This window comes from Malaclemys terrapin, chromosome 14 (assembly GCF_027887155.1).
Source record: "Malaclemys terrapin pileata isolate rMalTer1 chromosome 14, rMalTer1.hap1, whole genome shotgun sequence".
Classification (NCBI taxonomy): Eukaryota; Metazoa; Chordata; order Testudines; family Emydidae; genus Malaclemys; species Malaclemys terrapin.
The window spans coordinates 24,367,026-24,383,513 of record NC_071518.1 but is presented as its reverse complement, the minus strand read 5'-3'; the positions used below and the strand labels follow the sequence as shown (position 1 = coordinate 24,383,513).

Genomic DNA, 16,488 nt, shown 5'->3' with positions numbered 1-16,488 from the left:
AGTAGGTAACTGCTATTGGTGGGGAAATGTGCCTGCTGCTGTTTCTGCCGTTACACGGGGCAGCGTGGGGCAGCTGCTGCTCTCTCTAGTGCCATAGAGCAGGCAGCCGCAGCATTCCCTCCTCTCCTGCTGGTGCCCCGGGTTGATGCTGGTCCTCAGCTCCTGAGTCCCAGCCTCCTTTGCTTCTGCAGAAGCTGCTGGTAAGAGGGGCCTGGGCTCAGCTCCTGGAGCTACCCCCTGTCTGCACACAGCCCCTAGCAACCTCTTCCCTGTAACCTGAGCTACCCCCCCTGCCTGCACTCAGCCCCGGCCCCTAAGCTGTTTTCAAACTTTTTGAGCTAAGCCCCCGACTTTGAGTTATAATTTTTGGTTGCTCCCCCAACCCAGACAGGTGGGTGGCCTGCTGAGGTGAGTCAGGGGGTGGAGGTGGCACTCCCTCCCTGGACCACTGGCCCCTGCCCTAGAGTTACCATATTTCAACACTGGAATAAAAGAGGACACTCCACGGGGGCCCTGCCCCTGCCCCAACTCTGCCCCTTCTCTACCCCCATTCCAACCCCCTCCCCAAAGTCTCCGCCCCCTCCCCTGAGCACCCCGCAATCCCCCTCCTCCCTCCTGCCCCCCGGGCTCTGGTTACTGCTGCGCTGGGGAAGTTGCTTCGGCCCCCGCCGCAGTGGAGAGCGGCGGGAGCCAGGAAAGTTGGAGCCCAGGGAGGAGGTGGCTGTGTGCTCCGACACTGCCCGCCGCCTCTATGCCCCAGCAGATCACGGGAGTTGTAAGTTTTGCTGCAGCCACTCGCACTCGGGGTCCTCTTACCATGCCTCCCTATTGTCCCGGACATGTTCGGCTTTTTGGAAATTCATCCCGGACGGGGATTTGAGGACCAAAAAGCCGGACGTGTCTGGGGAAAACTGGACGTATGGTAACCCTACCCTGCCTAAGGTGACCAGACAGCAAATGTTAAAAATTGGGTTGGGGTAATAGGAGCCAATATAAGAAAAAGACCCCAAAATTGGGACTGTCCCTATAAAATCAGGACATCTGGTCACCCCAACCCTGCCCCTCCTCCCCATGTATAGAAATCAATCTACACCTATGCCCAAGGCCCCTCTCGCTGGGCCCTGGAATTTTTATAGCACATCGAGGGGAGCCTCAGTGAGAAAAGGGTTGCGAACCCCTGCAATAAAGGATATTTTCTCACCCACCACATCTTGAATATATGATTTCATTCCTACCCCGTGAGGCTGGATCACAGCCTGCTGTGCTCCCTTCAGGTTTTGCCCCCACTCCAGAATTGGCTGCCTGGCGTGTGTTTGTGCAACACTTTGGGATGAAAGTTGCTTGATCCAAGTTAATATTTCATTTTTGTTAACTGCCATTAGAACCGGTCTGGTAAACGTGGGGTAACCGCGGAATTAGAAGGAAAGGGAAACAGGCCCCAGAGGCCCCTGTAGTGGGTGCAAACCACGGTACCGCGCTGCCAGCCCCAGCCCACACAGCGTGCGTGACTGCAGCTTCACGCAGTTCACCTCCACCTCGCCCCGTCCCCGAGCAGGCCCCTGGCTGCCCCGGCCATTCGACGCCTTCTGCCTTCCCGGGGATTGGAATCCTACGACACTTTCCACAGGTCAACGTTCCACAGGGGTATCTGCCCGCTGCCGATTGGCTCCCACAACGCCCGCTGCGCCTTGCGACCAATCAGAATCCTCCACCGTGCTTACATCGGGGGCGGGATCGCTGCCGGGAAAGTTTGAAATTTCCGCGACTGGGTGAGGCTAGGGAGCGCGGAGTAGCCGTTTGTCATGGCGCAGGGGGAGCCTGAGCCGGTGCTGGCGGTGCACGGCGAGGAGGAAGAGAAGAAGGAGGGTGGAGAAGGGCCGGAGCTGGCCCCGGCGGCTGGCGGTGTCGGGCTGCAGGAGAACGTGCAGGGCCTGAAGCAAGGTATATCCCCCCGCCCCCGTTTGTACTCCTCGGGAGCATATTCCCCCCGGCTCCCCACACTCGTCCTCCCTTGTACTCCCCCCCCCCCCCCCCCCCCCCGGAATTTGCACCCTGTGCTTCAATAATTCCTCGGACTCCCTCACCCTAGATCTATTTCCCCCCCGACCCCTGGAATGTAGTTTCCCTGTAACCTGCCCTTCAGCCCCTGGTCTGCAATTTACTTTCCAGTCCTAGAGGTTTCCTCTTGCGTTTCTTTTCTGTCCCCGCCCAGCTCTCTAGTTCAGTTACAAACGGTTGTTGTCAACGTAATAAACTGTAGGAAGATTGTTGAAGTTTAAGGGACCGTCTCAATGGGTGTATGCTCTGGTGGTGTAGCTTGTCGGGCCTAGGATATCCGAGAGACAAGGTGGTACGGTAGAACTAACCTCTGTTTGTGAGAGGGACAAGTTTTGAGATTACACATAGCTCTTCTTCAGTATCAGTGGGTGTCTGCCTGAGACATCTTCCCAGGACATTAGCCTCTGTGTCCATTCACTATGCCCATCAAAACCCGGCAGGTGGTGGTAGGACCTTTGCATTTTTGATCCTAGTGGGTAGGGAAAAGGGGGATTCTCATCTCCCGCTTTCCCCCCAAAGGCTATGAAATGTTACTTTCTGCTGTGTCCATAGCACCTGTAATTGCAGGTTGCTCATGTGCTGATGATTTAACCAGGTCTAGCCTATGCTGCTCCTGGCTAGGAAAGACTTGGCGTACAGCTGTGCAGTTTGAGCCTGTCCAAACTGTCATTGTTTGTAGGGCTCTAACATTAACACCTCATTGATGTGGGTGGGGTGCTGAGTGGGGGTAGCATTCTGGAAGGTCCTTAACAGGCTTGAGGCCACCAGTGCAGCTAGGAACCTTTAAAGGTTATTTACATGTGAAGTTGTTCCCCATTAACTCCATGTGTGGATAATTCACGTACAGAAGCTGTTTTTTAAAAAGGGCAATGCCCTTTCTTCTACCTTGTGCTGTATAAAGGCCTGAAAGGCCTTAGTCAGTTTTTTGTGTTTTTTGCATCAGAAGTTCAGATCTTGTCTACGCTATAGCAATTTACTATGAATGTTTGGTCCCCATAGGACACTTGTAAAAGATTTGCGTCCACACACAAGTGATCCGGATGGGTTACATGTGTCAGCATTCTAGAAGTTCGAATAGATCGGGGATCCACTAAGCCAGGCACTGTACTAATACATGGGAAGCTGCAATACCTGCCCTCATAAGTGTACGGTCAAAACAAGGCAGATAGAAAAAGAATGGGAGGAGAAACAGGCACAGAGATGAAGTGATTGCCCAAGGTCACATAGCTGCCAAATTGGGAATGGAACCCTGGGCTCCTGACTCCCAGTCCGGTGCCTTATCCACTGTGCCTCATTGCTTACAGCAGAATGAGCACATGTTCAGTCTGTGCTTGTGTGGATGGTACTAGCATGGTTCAGATAAGCCCGGTCCCACAGATCATGGTAGCTTTTTCGAGTTTCACAGAATCCGCTGTTTGTGGCAGACTTGTGGGGAACTGTGCGATAGCTGGCTAGAAGGCATTGCAGTTGAAATGGCTGAGCAGTGGAACTTGGACAAAACTGCACTGGCTCAGAAGTCAGTATCACTAGTATGGGCACACTGAACTACACCTCTACCCCACTATAACACGAATTTGGATATAACACGGTAAAGCAGTGCTCCGGGGGGTGGGGCTGCACACTCCGGCGGATCAAAGCAAGTTCGATATAATGCGGTTTCACCTGTAACGCGGTAAGATTTTTTTTGGCTCTCGAGGACCGCATTCTCTCCGGGTAGAGGTGTATTTGTGCTTGAATTGGTTTTTAAACCATTCTAGTCTCTAGTGTAGAAAGCCTGGGGTGACAAGTGAACTGGTGAAACTGACATGCACTAGAGACTGAAAACTGAACTATTGAGGGGAAGATACTTTCAGCTAGGTTTGATTTTGTATGTCTTATTAAAGCTTATTCAGTGACTAGTGAACGCTGTGGGGTGGGGTCGACAGTCACGTGTATGTAATTTAACATCTCTGCCTTTCAGTTACGAAGTGGATTGCGCACTCTTCCAAGAGGTGGACCTTGTCCCAAGAGGTCATCCAGGCTTGCCAGTCCTGATATTCGCAACCTAAAAAGTAGTGGGGGAAATCCATTCTATTAGCAAAAGCCTTTCAGACCTTCTCTATACTACACCTACTGGAAAAAAAAGGCATAATCTCAGTTTTAAAAATCCTGTTTGGGTCTGTGTCCAATAGATAGGGAGACCCTGTTTTGGCAAGTGTGTGTATCCCTGAAAAATGGAAAAACTAATTAGCTATTTAACTACCATTCCAATAGTAAATTAACATATCCTCTAGAGAGGAGGCATGTGTGGATTTTGCACTTAGCAGTAGATCCCTGGAATAGGAATGAAAGAGTGAACAGTACTTGAGTTGAGGTTGTGACTTTTTTTTTCCTTCAGAGTTGTTCCAAGATGATGATGATGACAGCTGCAGTGATTATGGGAGTCGTGATAAATCAGGGACCATTTTAGGAAGGATTGTGCCAGACGGGAATGTGCTTTTCCCAGACACGTTCCAAACAAATCACCTTTTGTTTTATGAGCGATTTAAAGCCTATCAGGATTACATCTTAGGTGAGTGACCTTTCTGCTTCTAAAATTCCCTCTTGTCATGATCTCTGTAGTGCTGACTTTTCCTGATGATTCAGTTTTAAATTGTATATTTGTCCTCCTTTTAAATTGCACCATCCTCCATCCATAGCGTGGTAACTACAGAGGATCTAGACTAGTGGCAGAGATACAGGAGAGGTCAATTAATGGTAGAGTTGAGACTCTAAACTTTTACTTTTACATTAAAAATATCATGACATAACAAACGCTTTTAGCTGGAGGACTAGACCTAGTGGATTTTGACATCCCAAGAGACTGAAATCTGAACAATTGAAAGGGGGAGGGATTTTTGATAAGACTAATTAAAACAGTGTCTTCCTCCCCCCCACCACTTATTTAACTCAGTGGCATAATTGAGAGACGTGAGTGGTCAAGTGGGCAGTTGCTCTTTTTGTGAAGCTTTTGGGGGGCTGAGAGAGCACCTTTTGGTAGTTCTCCAGTCCTCTGGTCTAAGCTGTTTGGGGGCAGGGACTGTCTTTTTGTTCGCTGTTTATACAGCACCAAGCACCGGGGGGGATCCCAGGCACTTCAGCAATACAAATAATAAAAAGACTGAGCAGAACAAAGTTGAAGACAACTTCTGACACAATGAAGGAACACTAAAACCCCATTCTGTTCAGCTTCCCTTTAATTGCTCATGTATGAACTTGATTCCTTTTGTCCTTTTATTGCATAAATACATATTGTAAGTGATTTTAATTTAATTTTAGCTGACTGCAAGGCCTCTGAGGTAAAAGAATTCACAGCTGAGTACTTAGAGAAGGTCCTTGAACCATCTGGATGGCAAGCAATCTGGCGCACTAATGTGTTTGAGGTGCTGGTCGAGGTAAATGTAATTCAGTTGCTAGACATTTGTCTCCAATTAACGTCACTTTACTCCACTGTTAACAGGCAAATCACTTCCTTTTAATTAAAGTTTATGAGCTGATAGAAAATAGCATATTTTTCACATCTAATTCTCAGTGTGGAGGATAGAGCATTAGGCGAGAAGCTATTTAACTGCTTGCAGTGACTTCAGTCCTAGTGTCTCTTGGACATGAGAATGCAGGAGAACAACTTGTGACATGTAGAAACTTACCATTGACAGTCAGATGAGATGCAGTTAATTGTTAGCCCTCATGATTGTAACGCATTTTGTGCAGATTGTAAGTTGTTTGGGGCCAGGACTGTCTTATTGTGCGTCCACTGCCTAGCACAATGGGGCACTGATTGGGTCTGCTAGGCTGCTGTACTATAAATAATTATCCACAGGACTGTCTCTCTTGCTTTACAGAGCTGCAGCTGTACGGGCTGCATTTTTATTTTACTGGCTGGGCCTTTGTGAAAACAATTTGCACTCTGGTTCTATCTGTCAGTTTTGCACCTGGTTCTACTGAACAAAAAACTGTTGAACCTATAAAAGCCTGAATTTAAATAGATTTCACCTCCTAGGCACTCTTTGCAGTTTCTAATACCAGAAAAGATGGTGTCAACATGGAATTTTCCTTCTGTTTCCTTGATCTTAGAAATTGCTTATTTTCTGTTTGAATGTTACTTTTTATATTATACTAGTAAGGATGTTATTGAGTTGAATTTTTTTTGAGTATTCTCTTATCTAAACAAATGCATGGCATTGAGGTCTTTTGTAATGAGCTAGATCTGCTTCAGCGATAGTATCAGTCCTTCAAGGATCTGACTTTAGGGCAGGGGTTGGCAACCTTCGGCACATGACCTGTCAGGGTAATCCGCTGGCGTGCCGTGAGAGATTTTGTTTACATTGACCATCCCCAGACATGGCCCGCCGCAGCACCCATTGGCCGCGGTTCACCGTTCCCGGCCAATGGGAGCTGCGGGAAGCAGCGGCCCGCGTATCCCTGTGGCCTGTGCCACTTCCCGCAGCTCCCATTGGCCGGGAGCAGCGAACCGTGACCACTGGGAGCTAAGGGGGGGCCGTGCCTAAGGACAGTCAATGTAAATAAAACATCTCATGATATAGGGACATGCAGACATTTGAACCACTGGAGGTATAAGAACATAACATAAGAAGGGCCGTACCAGATCAGACCAAAGGTCCATCTAGCCCAGTATCCTGTCTACCGACAGTGGCCAATGCCAGGAGCCCCAGAGGGAGTGGACCAACAGGCAATGATCAAGTGATCTCTCTCCTGCCAGCCATCTCTATCCTCTGACAAACAGAGGCTAGGGACACCATTCCTCATCCATCCTGGCTAATAGCCCTTAATGGACTTAACCACCATGAATTTATCCAGTTCTCTTTTAAACGCTGTTATAGTCCTAGCCTTCACAATCTCCTCAGGTAAGGAGTTCCACAAGTTGACTGTGCGCTGCGTGAAGAAGAACTTCCTTGTATTTGTGTTAAACCTGCTGTCTATTAATTTCATTTGGTGACTCCTAGTTCTTGTATTATGGGAATAAGTAAATAACTTTTCCTTAGCCACTTTCTCCACATCACTCATGATTTTATATACTTCTATCATATCCCCCCTTAGTCTCCTCTTTTCCAAGATGAAGCGTCCTAGCCTCTTTAATCTCGCCTCATATGGGACCCATTCCAAACCCCTAATCATTTTAGTGGCCCTTTTCTAGTGCCAGTATATTTTTTTGAGATGAGGAGACAACATCTGTACGCAGTATTTGAGATGTGAGCGTACCATCGATTTATATAAGGGCAATAATATATTGTCAGTCTTATTCTCTATCCCCTTTTTAATGATCCCTAACATCCTGTTTGCTTTTTTGACCGCCTCTGCGCGGACAGTATGCAGAGGACAGTATGCAGAGATATGCAAAACAGGGCTTGAGAGCACAGGCTGCTGTGTGCTGTCCATATGAGACTTTGTCATGGTTTGGGTAGTTCAGGATTTGCTGATGTGGCACTTCACATTTTCTGGTCAGGAAATGGGTTTTCCTGGTGTTAGGGGCAGATGCCTAATGATGTGGTCCTCAGTTGGGTTTCTCCTCAGTGGGTGAAGCAACTACCAGCCTTCCCAAATGACAATGTGGCCTTCTCTACACTGAGATTAACTGGCAAAAATGTCCCATGGTTGCTAACCCCTTTGGAATACCCCAGTGTTTAACAGCGTCTGGGTTACATGGAGGAGGGGATTCGTGCAGAGGCAGGGAACTGAAGGACTGTAACTGGGTGACATGGAGCTGTAGGTTCTGGTCTAAAAATGGGATCTCTTTTGGAGGTCAGAGGAGGAAGTAAATCAAGAGACGATGTGGGACATCTAAGGGCTGACTCATGGACAATGGGTGAAGTCCCAGAAGGTCAAACTAGTAACGGTCTTCAAAAAGAGGAAAAAGGAGGACCCTGGGAATTGGAGACCAGTCACCCAACTTTGATACCCAGAAAAATACTGAAACAAATTAGTATACAATCAGTTTGTTCAAACCCAAAGGATGAGAAATAGCCAACTTTGGTTTGGCGTGATTTGCTCTTGACAAATCCATCTCATTTCCTCCTTTGACAGTGTCACTGGATAGGACGGAAGGAGTAGATATGATGCATCTTGATTTTATTAAGGTTTTTGACGCATTTCCACAAGACGCACTCATAAGCAAACTAGGGAAATTTGGTCTAGATGAAATTGCTGCACAATGGTTAGAAAAACTGTACTCAAAGGGTACGTCTACACAGCAACTAGACACCCGCAGCTAATCCATGCTAGCCGATTTGCGCTCACAGGGCTCAGACTATGGAGCTATTTCATTGCTGTGTAGACTTCCGCTGTGAGATGGGAGGGTCCCAAGGCGCCTGAGCCCTGCGAGCCTGAGTTGGCTGGAATGGGTCAGCCGCAGGGGTAGACATACCCAAAGAGTAGCTATCAATGCCTTGCTGTCAAATTAGGAGGACTTATCAAGACTTGCAGGGATGTGTCTTGGGTCTGGTACTGTTCTCTGTTTTCATTAATGACTTGAATGATGGAGTACAGATTGTCTTATCTGCAAATTTTATGTGAGTAATGCTGGGAGGGGTTGAAAGCACGTTGGAGGACAGGATTAGAATTCAGAATAATTTTGACACATTGGAGAATTGGTCTGAAATCAACCAGACAAATTTTAATAAAGACCAAGTGCAAAGTACTACACCTAAAGAAGGAAAAATCAAATGCACAACTACAAAATGGTGAGAAAACTGGCTAGGCAGCAGTACTGCAGAAAAGTGTCTGGGGGCTACAGTGGATCACAAGTTGAATAGATCAACAGTGAGATGCTGTGGCAAAAAAGGCAAGTGTCATTCTGTGGTATATTAACAGAAGTGTCTGAGACCTGGTCTATGCTTAAAACTTGGGTCGACAGCTGCAGCGCTCAGGGCTGTGAAAAATCTGCACCCCCGAGTGTCGTAGCTCTGCCGACCTAACCCCTGGTGTAGATGCAGTTAGTTGCTGATTGGCTTCTATAATAAGACTGAATGTGTGTTGTTTTGGCTTTTCCGGTTGTACATACTGTTCTGTCTAAAGCACCCTAATAGCTGTGTTGTTCATATTAGGTTGTGGATGTGGAGTACTCCACTCTGAAAGCAGTGGTTCGGCTCAGTGAACCTTTCCTGTGTGACTCCCATGTTAGCACCTTTACTTTGGAGTGCATGCAAGAGCTCTTGGAGCTGAAGAAGCATCAGTTACCAGTGCAGGAGCTGTGGGTTGTGTTTGATGAATCTGGAGAGTTTGACCAGACAGCCCTGGCCATAGAGCATGTCAGGTAGGAAAATGTTCATGAACGGCTAATTGTCTCCTGAACTATTATTTCTTTAATTTTAAAAGAGTCAGATAGTTTAGGCATCACATCTGAGCTACAATAAATAATGTATATGGGTTTCATACATGAACCTATAGTAAAAGATGATGTTAGTGTCCAGTCAGAAAGAGCTTTTGGTATACACCCATCTTTGTGAATTCTTGAGACAATTCCTGGGGCTACCTAGGCTTTAGAAGTAAACCTGATGGCTGCTAGCCCAAGAGCTAAGTTGACTGACCAGAAGAAAAACACCAGTGTTATGTCACAAGGAATCAAACGTGCATGCTGGGTTTCATTGTAGCGCATTACCAAATAACTTTCTACAAAGTTTAAAAGATGTAACTCGCTCTGTTCTTGCTTTTACTAGACCTTCTCACCTCCTCCATTCACTGCACTTTTTCTGCCTTTTTCCCCCCTATAATTCATTGTGGTATATCTTTCCCTGCAGTGTTTTTAGTTTTTCTTTTCTCTCCCTGATCTCATTCTTTCTTTCCCCGCCGTGTGCACACTACATCTCCCTTATTTGCAGTTTCTCTGATGCATCTCTACGCACCCTGCTTATTTTCTAGCTCTTCCTTTAAGATTGCTTTTCCTCTCTTTCTCCTGTACTTCTCCTCTTTCCCCAACCCCCGATACACACACACACACACACACACACACACACACTTCGTAAGGTTTAGAGAAATTGATTAATAATAGCCACAAGGACTGAACTTGGAGACTAAAACTAAGGTGAGAGGCCCCACTCGCCAGGACAATGTCCCAGTGAGAATCCAAGACCCTGGATGCTGCTCCTGGATCCTGCTTTTGTAATGGCTAACAGATGTCTGATAAACTCAAAGCCCAGAAGGAGCATTTGAAGGGTGAGGATGCTAAACTTAATGTGCAAGGTGAGAGGAGGCCAGTGGAAGAATTTGAATTGGAGCGACGGATGGCAAAATTTTCAAAAATGCCTAAGTCACATAGCAATGCAAGTCCTATTTTCAAAAAGTAACTTAGGTGCTTAGCATAAGTTTAGTCGAAATCAATGGGACTTAAGAGCATAAGTCATTCAGGGCATTTTTGAAAACTTTACCCATGGTGTTTGCAGCGGACAAGGAATATCAGGGAATTCTGTGTACTGAATAGCCTGGAGGAGGGTGATATGTGAATTAGAGAGGTGTGATATTTTGAGATGTCTTCCTCAATTTATTGCATTTCTATTTTCAGTCCTAACTTTTGTTAAAGTGACTCTGGATTCATCAATGGACAGTGCACTCTTAACTACTTGCTTTATTTCAAAAGGTTTTTCTACCAGCACATCTGGAGGAGTTGGGATGAAGAGGATGAGGATGACTTCGATTATTTTGTCAGATGTGTTGAACCTCGACTGAGACTGTAAGTGACTTTATTTAACATTTAGTTTAAAAAATGCTGGAAGGAGAAACATGGGAAGAGTGACCGACAAAACAGAATTGATACAAAACTCTTAGTTGGCAAAGCAAGGCCGTTGCAGCTTCAGCGTACGATCAGTCGTTAGAAATCTTGTATTTGGAAAGATCCAGGGGAAACAAGCAACTTCATTGCCAGTTATTTTCTTCTTAGCCTTTTTTTGGCACAACCCTCTTCCTTCCATTAGATGGCGTTCCAAAACCAGGTATAGCCTCTTTCAAACATAAGACTAGTTTGACTTCAAGTGTGTAAGTGTAATCCTAATTAAGACTAGTGTGACACGCTCAGATACCTCTGGGTGTGGAATAAGAACCCAAATAGAACAGAATATAGAGGAAAACTTAAAAAAAGAGAGAACCCCTAGTGACGCTGAAGGAGACGTGTATTCTTTCCCCAGTGGGATTACTTTGTATTAGCTTTTTCTGAATGTGGCTTTTTAATACCATCTAGCCATATGGAACTTCAACAGCGCACAAGGGTACGTTCTGGAAATATATTAGAAACTCATCTTTAAATACCTGACATGAATTGCTGGAAAGTAGCTTTACAAATTCTCTAGGGCTTTTTCCTCATATTTGATGATACGTCCGTCAATTATTTTCATGCCTGTTTTCCTCAATCCCTTTTTTTCTGCATATAATTATTTAGAATAGGAATTCAGGAATGCATGTTGCAGGCCAATTCCGTTTTGATACATTGATGACTCTGAAATGGTGATTCTTTGAAATGGAATTGATTATGACAGTTCAGTTCCATGTTATACCTGGGCCATGTTGAGCTCATACAAACTGGGAGAAAATGTTTTGAGGTCTGGAAATGTTACATGTGGAAATAAATATTTCTTATGTGTTTCTGCATCTACATTGCCAGCAGATGGGGAGGCAGATGGAAGGAGATGCTTTTTTTTCCTTGGAGGAAAAAAACTTTGCATCAAATGAAACTGGAATGTAATCACATGCAATCAGACTTTTTTTAAGGGTAGCTAATGGGCTGAGCTGGGAGTAGAAGCATTTTTAGAGAGGACCCAAAAGGGAACCATAATGTTTCAGCTTTGTATTGCAATGAAGAGTAAATATTTTCCTTTCTCATTCCCAACACCATGCTTGAAGCAAAGCCTGTACTCTGAGCGGAATTGAAATTTATATGCTCTTCTGCTCTGATATAATCACCGATGTGTCAATTAAGTAGCAGTAACATATCCTTCTATCCCTGAAGACAAGCAATTTTTTACATTCTTATTCAGAAGGTTTCCCATGAGCTTAAATTAATTGAAGCAGACAGTCCTCGCACTACAAATTTTATCTATGATTTTATTTCATTTTTAAATATAAGTTCTGGTCTTGTAAAACAGGTAAATACTTCTATGTAAAGTATTTTATTGAAGCTTGGTAAAAATCATTTAGTTTTACAGCAAAACCTCAGTTACAAACACCTCAGGAATTGAGGTTGTTCGTAACTCTGAAATGTTCGTAACAAAATGTTATGTTCTTTCAAAAGTTTACAACTGAACATTGACTTAATACAGTTTTGAAACTTTACTATGGCAGAAGAAAAATGCTGCTTTTAACTTTCCCTTTATTTTTTTTAGTAGTTTATGTTTGACGCAGTATTGTAATGTATTTTCCATTATTTTGGTCTCTGCTGCCTGACTGCATACTTCTGGGTCCCAATGAGGTGTGTGATTGACTAGTCAGTTCGTAAATCTGGTGTTTGTAACTCTGAGGTTCTACTGTATAAATCTACAGAGTGGTCAGTTTTAAAATTGAGAGTACACATTTTAGGGTCAACTTAGGTACAGTTTCCATTGTTTTCTTTAAGTAGTGTACCTTTCTATATTACATTAAAAAATCCACTATCTTTAGTTCCTCACCTACTCTAAAGTATATTCACGTGTTGTCGCCAGGCATACTGCATCTTATAACACTATCACCACACAGTTGTTTTAGCTGTGAGGTTTTTGTACCACTTTACGGTCTGTTGCAATCAAGTTGATATTTATTATTCTGCCTCCAGTTGTTTGTTCTTTATGGCACATTCTAGAGTGCCCTTTAGCGAACATCTGAATGATTGAAACTTTGCTCTAGGGAATTGTCTTGGCCCTTAATTTCCTTGGCTGTTTGCTTCTTCCCAGTAAGACCCCCTCGGTGACTGGGCATGGAGTTATTTACACTGGGTTAACTTCCTTCCCCTTCAACTGTACTGAAGACACAAGAGGATTCTTCTTTGTTTTCAGTATCTTTTCATTGCTGTCTGACCTTTTTCTAGAGTGATCACTGTAGAACCACCACTCTGGAATTTTCAGCAAGCCATCTTCTATCTGGCAGATATGTGACTCTGTCTGACTTAGGCAGAGCCACTTTGCAGGAGTGTTTCCATCTCTTGTGTGTGAGACTCCTTGATGGTACATTTTATTTTCTAGTAAATCTATCATCCAGTTCTAATTGTTGCCTCTCTCTCTTCCCCTGAGTTATGTTTCTTTTTCTCTTGCTTGACAAAGTTCTGCTTTTGCTATTTCAAAGCCAACGTTTTCATGGTGCCTTAAAAGGACACCATCTAGTCAGTATTTAAGTAGTGACTTAAAAATAGCTCTTGGGAAGATACCTGCCTCTGAAGCCTCCTGATAATTCTTGTTTTTTAAAAGTATATCTTTGTATTTTTTTAAACTTATTTCTCTCCCTTTTTCTGTGTGTACTCTTTAAACTCTAATAATCTTGGGTGTGCATTGTAACAAGGGGGGGTGGCATATTTAGACAGATGTGCTTTTCGTCAGCCATGCCCCTTTGAACTGAGGTGTCATAGATGCAGGGAGCTCAGCACTTCTGACTCAAAGCCCATTTAAGTCAGTGGAAAGATTCCCCTGGATTAAAATAGGCTTTGGGTCAGGTTCTCTCTGCTTTGGAAAGGTGAAGATCACTAACTCTTCTACACTTTGAATTGTAGGCATTATGACATACTTGAGGATCGTGTCCCTTCTGGACTCATTGCTGATTATCACAATCTGCTGTCTCAATGTGAGGCACTCTACAGGAAGTTCATAAACCTGAGGAGTGGCATATCAAGCAGTGACTCTGACTCCGAGGCAGAAAATGTCTCCATGGTGGAAGGCTTAAAGCTGTATGATGAGATAGAGCATCTGAAACAAAAGCTAAAGCTCATTGAGAATCCTCTCTTGAGGTACTGTGTGTGTGGAGGGGTGGAGGAGAAGAAACCAGCTAGGAAATGCTCTCCATCAGGACAGAACTGATGGTTTATTTAGGGTTACCATTCGTCCGGATTTACCCGGACATGTCCTCCTTTTTGTGCTAAAAATAGCGTCCGGGGGGAATTTGTAAAGCACTCACAATGTCCGGGATTTCCCCCTCCCCCGGCACAGCAGAGCGAGCGGCTGGGAGGGCTGCAGGAAAGTCCCGGGCTGGACTCCGGAGCAGCTGGAGAGGAGCTCCGCCCTGCATTCTGAGCAAGTGTCTCAGCACAAAGTGCAGCCCTCCCCTTTTGCAACTGGGAGCGGTTTCTGCCATGCAGGGTAGCAAAACGGGAGCGAGAGCACTTTGTGCTGATACAAGGGCAGCTCTCCCCTGCAACCCGGTCCGGACCAGGGACCGGGTTTTGTTGTGCAGGGCCAGGGACCGGGTTTTGTTGTGCTGGGGAGCTCAGCCACGTGTCCGGCTCGGCTCGCACAGAGCCCAACACCCTGTTCTGAGCAGCAGGGTAAGGGGGGGCAGGAGAAGGGGCAGGGAGGTTCTGGAGGGGGCAGTCAAGAAACGGGGGGGGGCTTTTTGGGGGGAGTGGAGAAAGTTTTGGGCAGTCAGGGTACAGGTAGGGGGTAGGGTCCTGGTGGGCAGTTGGGGGGGGGGTCTTAGGAGGGGGCAGTTAGGGGACAAGGAACGGGGAGTCTTAGGTAGGGGGTGGGGTTCTGGAAGGCAGTTAGGAGCAGGGGTCCCAGGAGGGGGCAGTCAGGGGACAAGGAGCGGGGGGGGTAGGGGGCTGGGAGTTCTGGGGGGGAGCTGTCAGGGGGCAGGGGTGGGGAGAGGGATCGGAGCAGTCAGGGGACAGGGAGCAGAGGGGTTTAGATGGGTTGGGAGTTCTGGGGGGGGCTGTCAGGGGGCAGGAGTGCGGAGAGGGATCGGAGCAGTCAGGGGACAGGGAGCAGAGGGGTTTAGATGGGTTGGGAGTTCTGGGGGGGGCTGTCAGGGGGTGGGGAGTGGTTGGATGGGGCGTGGGAGTCCCAGGGGTCTGTCTGGGGGTGGGGGTGTGGATAAAGGTTGGGGCAGTCAGGGGACAAGAGGCAGGGAGGCTTAGATAGTCCTGGGGGGCAGTTAGGGGCAGGGGTCCCAGGAGGGGGTAGTCAGGGGACAAGGAACGGGGGGAGGGTTGGGAGGTCAGGGGGGGTGGGAAGTGGGAGGGGCAGGGGCGGGGCTAGGGCGGGGCTCCTCCCGTCCTCTTTTTTGCTCGCTGAAATATGGTAACCCTAGTTTATTGCTCATGTTTCAGGTATGTATTTGGTTACCAGAAGCACACTGGTCTCCAAGCCAAAGGCTCCCGTCCAATGGGTACGAAGATCACTCATGTTGTATCTTCTACTATAATGGCAAGTCTGTTGCAGTCTCTGCTCAGGGAGAAGCTTTGTCCTGAGACCTGTGATGAAGAACTAGAAATACAGGTAAAATAGTAGTCGTCTTCATTCTCTGTCCTCCATTTTCTATCTTGCCTCAATAGATTAATTTCTTCTTTCACAGTATTCACTTCTGTATGTACAGAGCTTACCATGAGGGGACCTTAATCCCACAACTGTAATATAAATAGCGAGTAATAAGGTTGGAAGAAACAGTAAATGTATCTAACTTGTAACTGCTAAATACTCCTTTACAAGCACTTTCCCCTCTGCACTCCTTTAACAATTTCATAATGAAGTATTCTAAGTAAGGCATGATATTTACTTTGAGTTTTAATGTACCTGGATGCACGCTTTTTAAAGGTATTTCTTTTAAATTTTGAGCAGGTCTGGTTCTACTGATAAATAATCAAGGGGAGGCAGGAGGAAGGAACCTGTCTCAACACATCTGTTCCTTTTGAGTTTGAGTCCTGCCTTAATTCAGTGACAGATATGATTTTACTGCTTTGGCTCTCCACGACTTTTAAAGCCAGTTAGGAGTTGTCATCTGCATTCTGTTCCTTGTGAATAAACTGAATTATTGACATAATTCCAGTTACAGCTGTGTAAAAATAGATAGATAAAACTATCTCCTTCTATATACACCGCTACCTCAATATAACGCGACCCGATATAACACGAGTTCGGATATAACGCAGTAAAGCAGTGCTCCAGGGGGGCGGGGCTGCACACTCTGGTGGATCAAAACAAGTTCAGTATAACGCGGTTTCACCTATAACGCAGTAAGATTTTTTTGGCTCCCGAGGACAGCATTATATCGAGGTAGAGGTGTAGTTATATATATGTCATTTAATTGCCCAGATACCTGAGAGCTTAATTTGGCCTTCAGAACAGCTATGACTGGTGTTGTGCAAAAAGGAAAGAACTGGGTTTAACTCGCAGATCCTGGGTTGAGTGTGCAGGGTGAGCAGTTGGAAGAGGATCTTAATACTTGTAAACTGAGCATGCTTAATCTGGAAGTCACTGAGGCAATAACCGTGGAACTCCATTATGCCATTTTCAG

The 16,488-nt window shown here is 45.8% G+C and overlaps 1 protein-coding gene across 1 annotated transcript in view; it reads left to right on the top strand.

Annotated features, from left to right (window-relative positions):
• Positions 1–1,789: 1,789 nt before the first annotated feature.
• The window catches only part of SHCBP1 (SHC binding and spindle associated 1), a 32,754-nt gene continuing 18,055 nt past the window's right edge, over positions 1,790–16,488 (top strand). Inside the window, exons 1-7 of the mRNA XM_054049000.1 lie at positions 1,790–1,941; positions 4,436–4,609; positions 5,356–5,471; positions 9,138–9,346; positions 10,667–10,759; positions 13,754–13,987; positions 15,305–15,473. Coding sequence (XP_053904975.1) covers positions 1,803–1,941; positions 4,436–4,609; positions 5,356–5,471; positions 9,138–9,346; positions 10,667–10,759; positions 13,754–13,987; positions 15,305–15,473 — 1,134 coding nt within the window. The 5' untranslated portion in view covers positions 1,790–1,802. The remainder of the gene's footprint in view (positions 1,942–4,435; positions 4,610–5,355; positions 5,472–9,137; positions 9,347–10,666; positions 10,760–13,753; positions 13,988–15,304; positions 15,474–16,488) is intronic.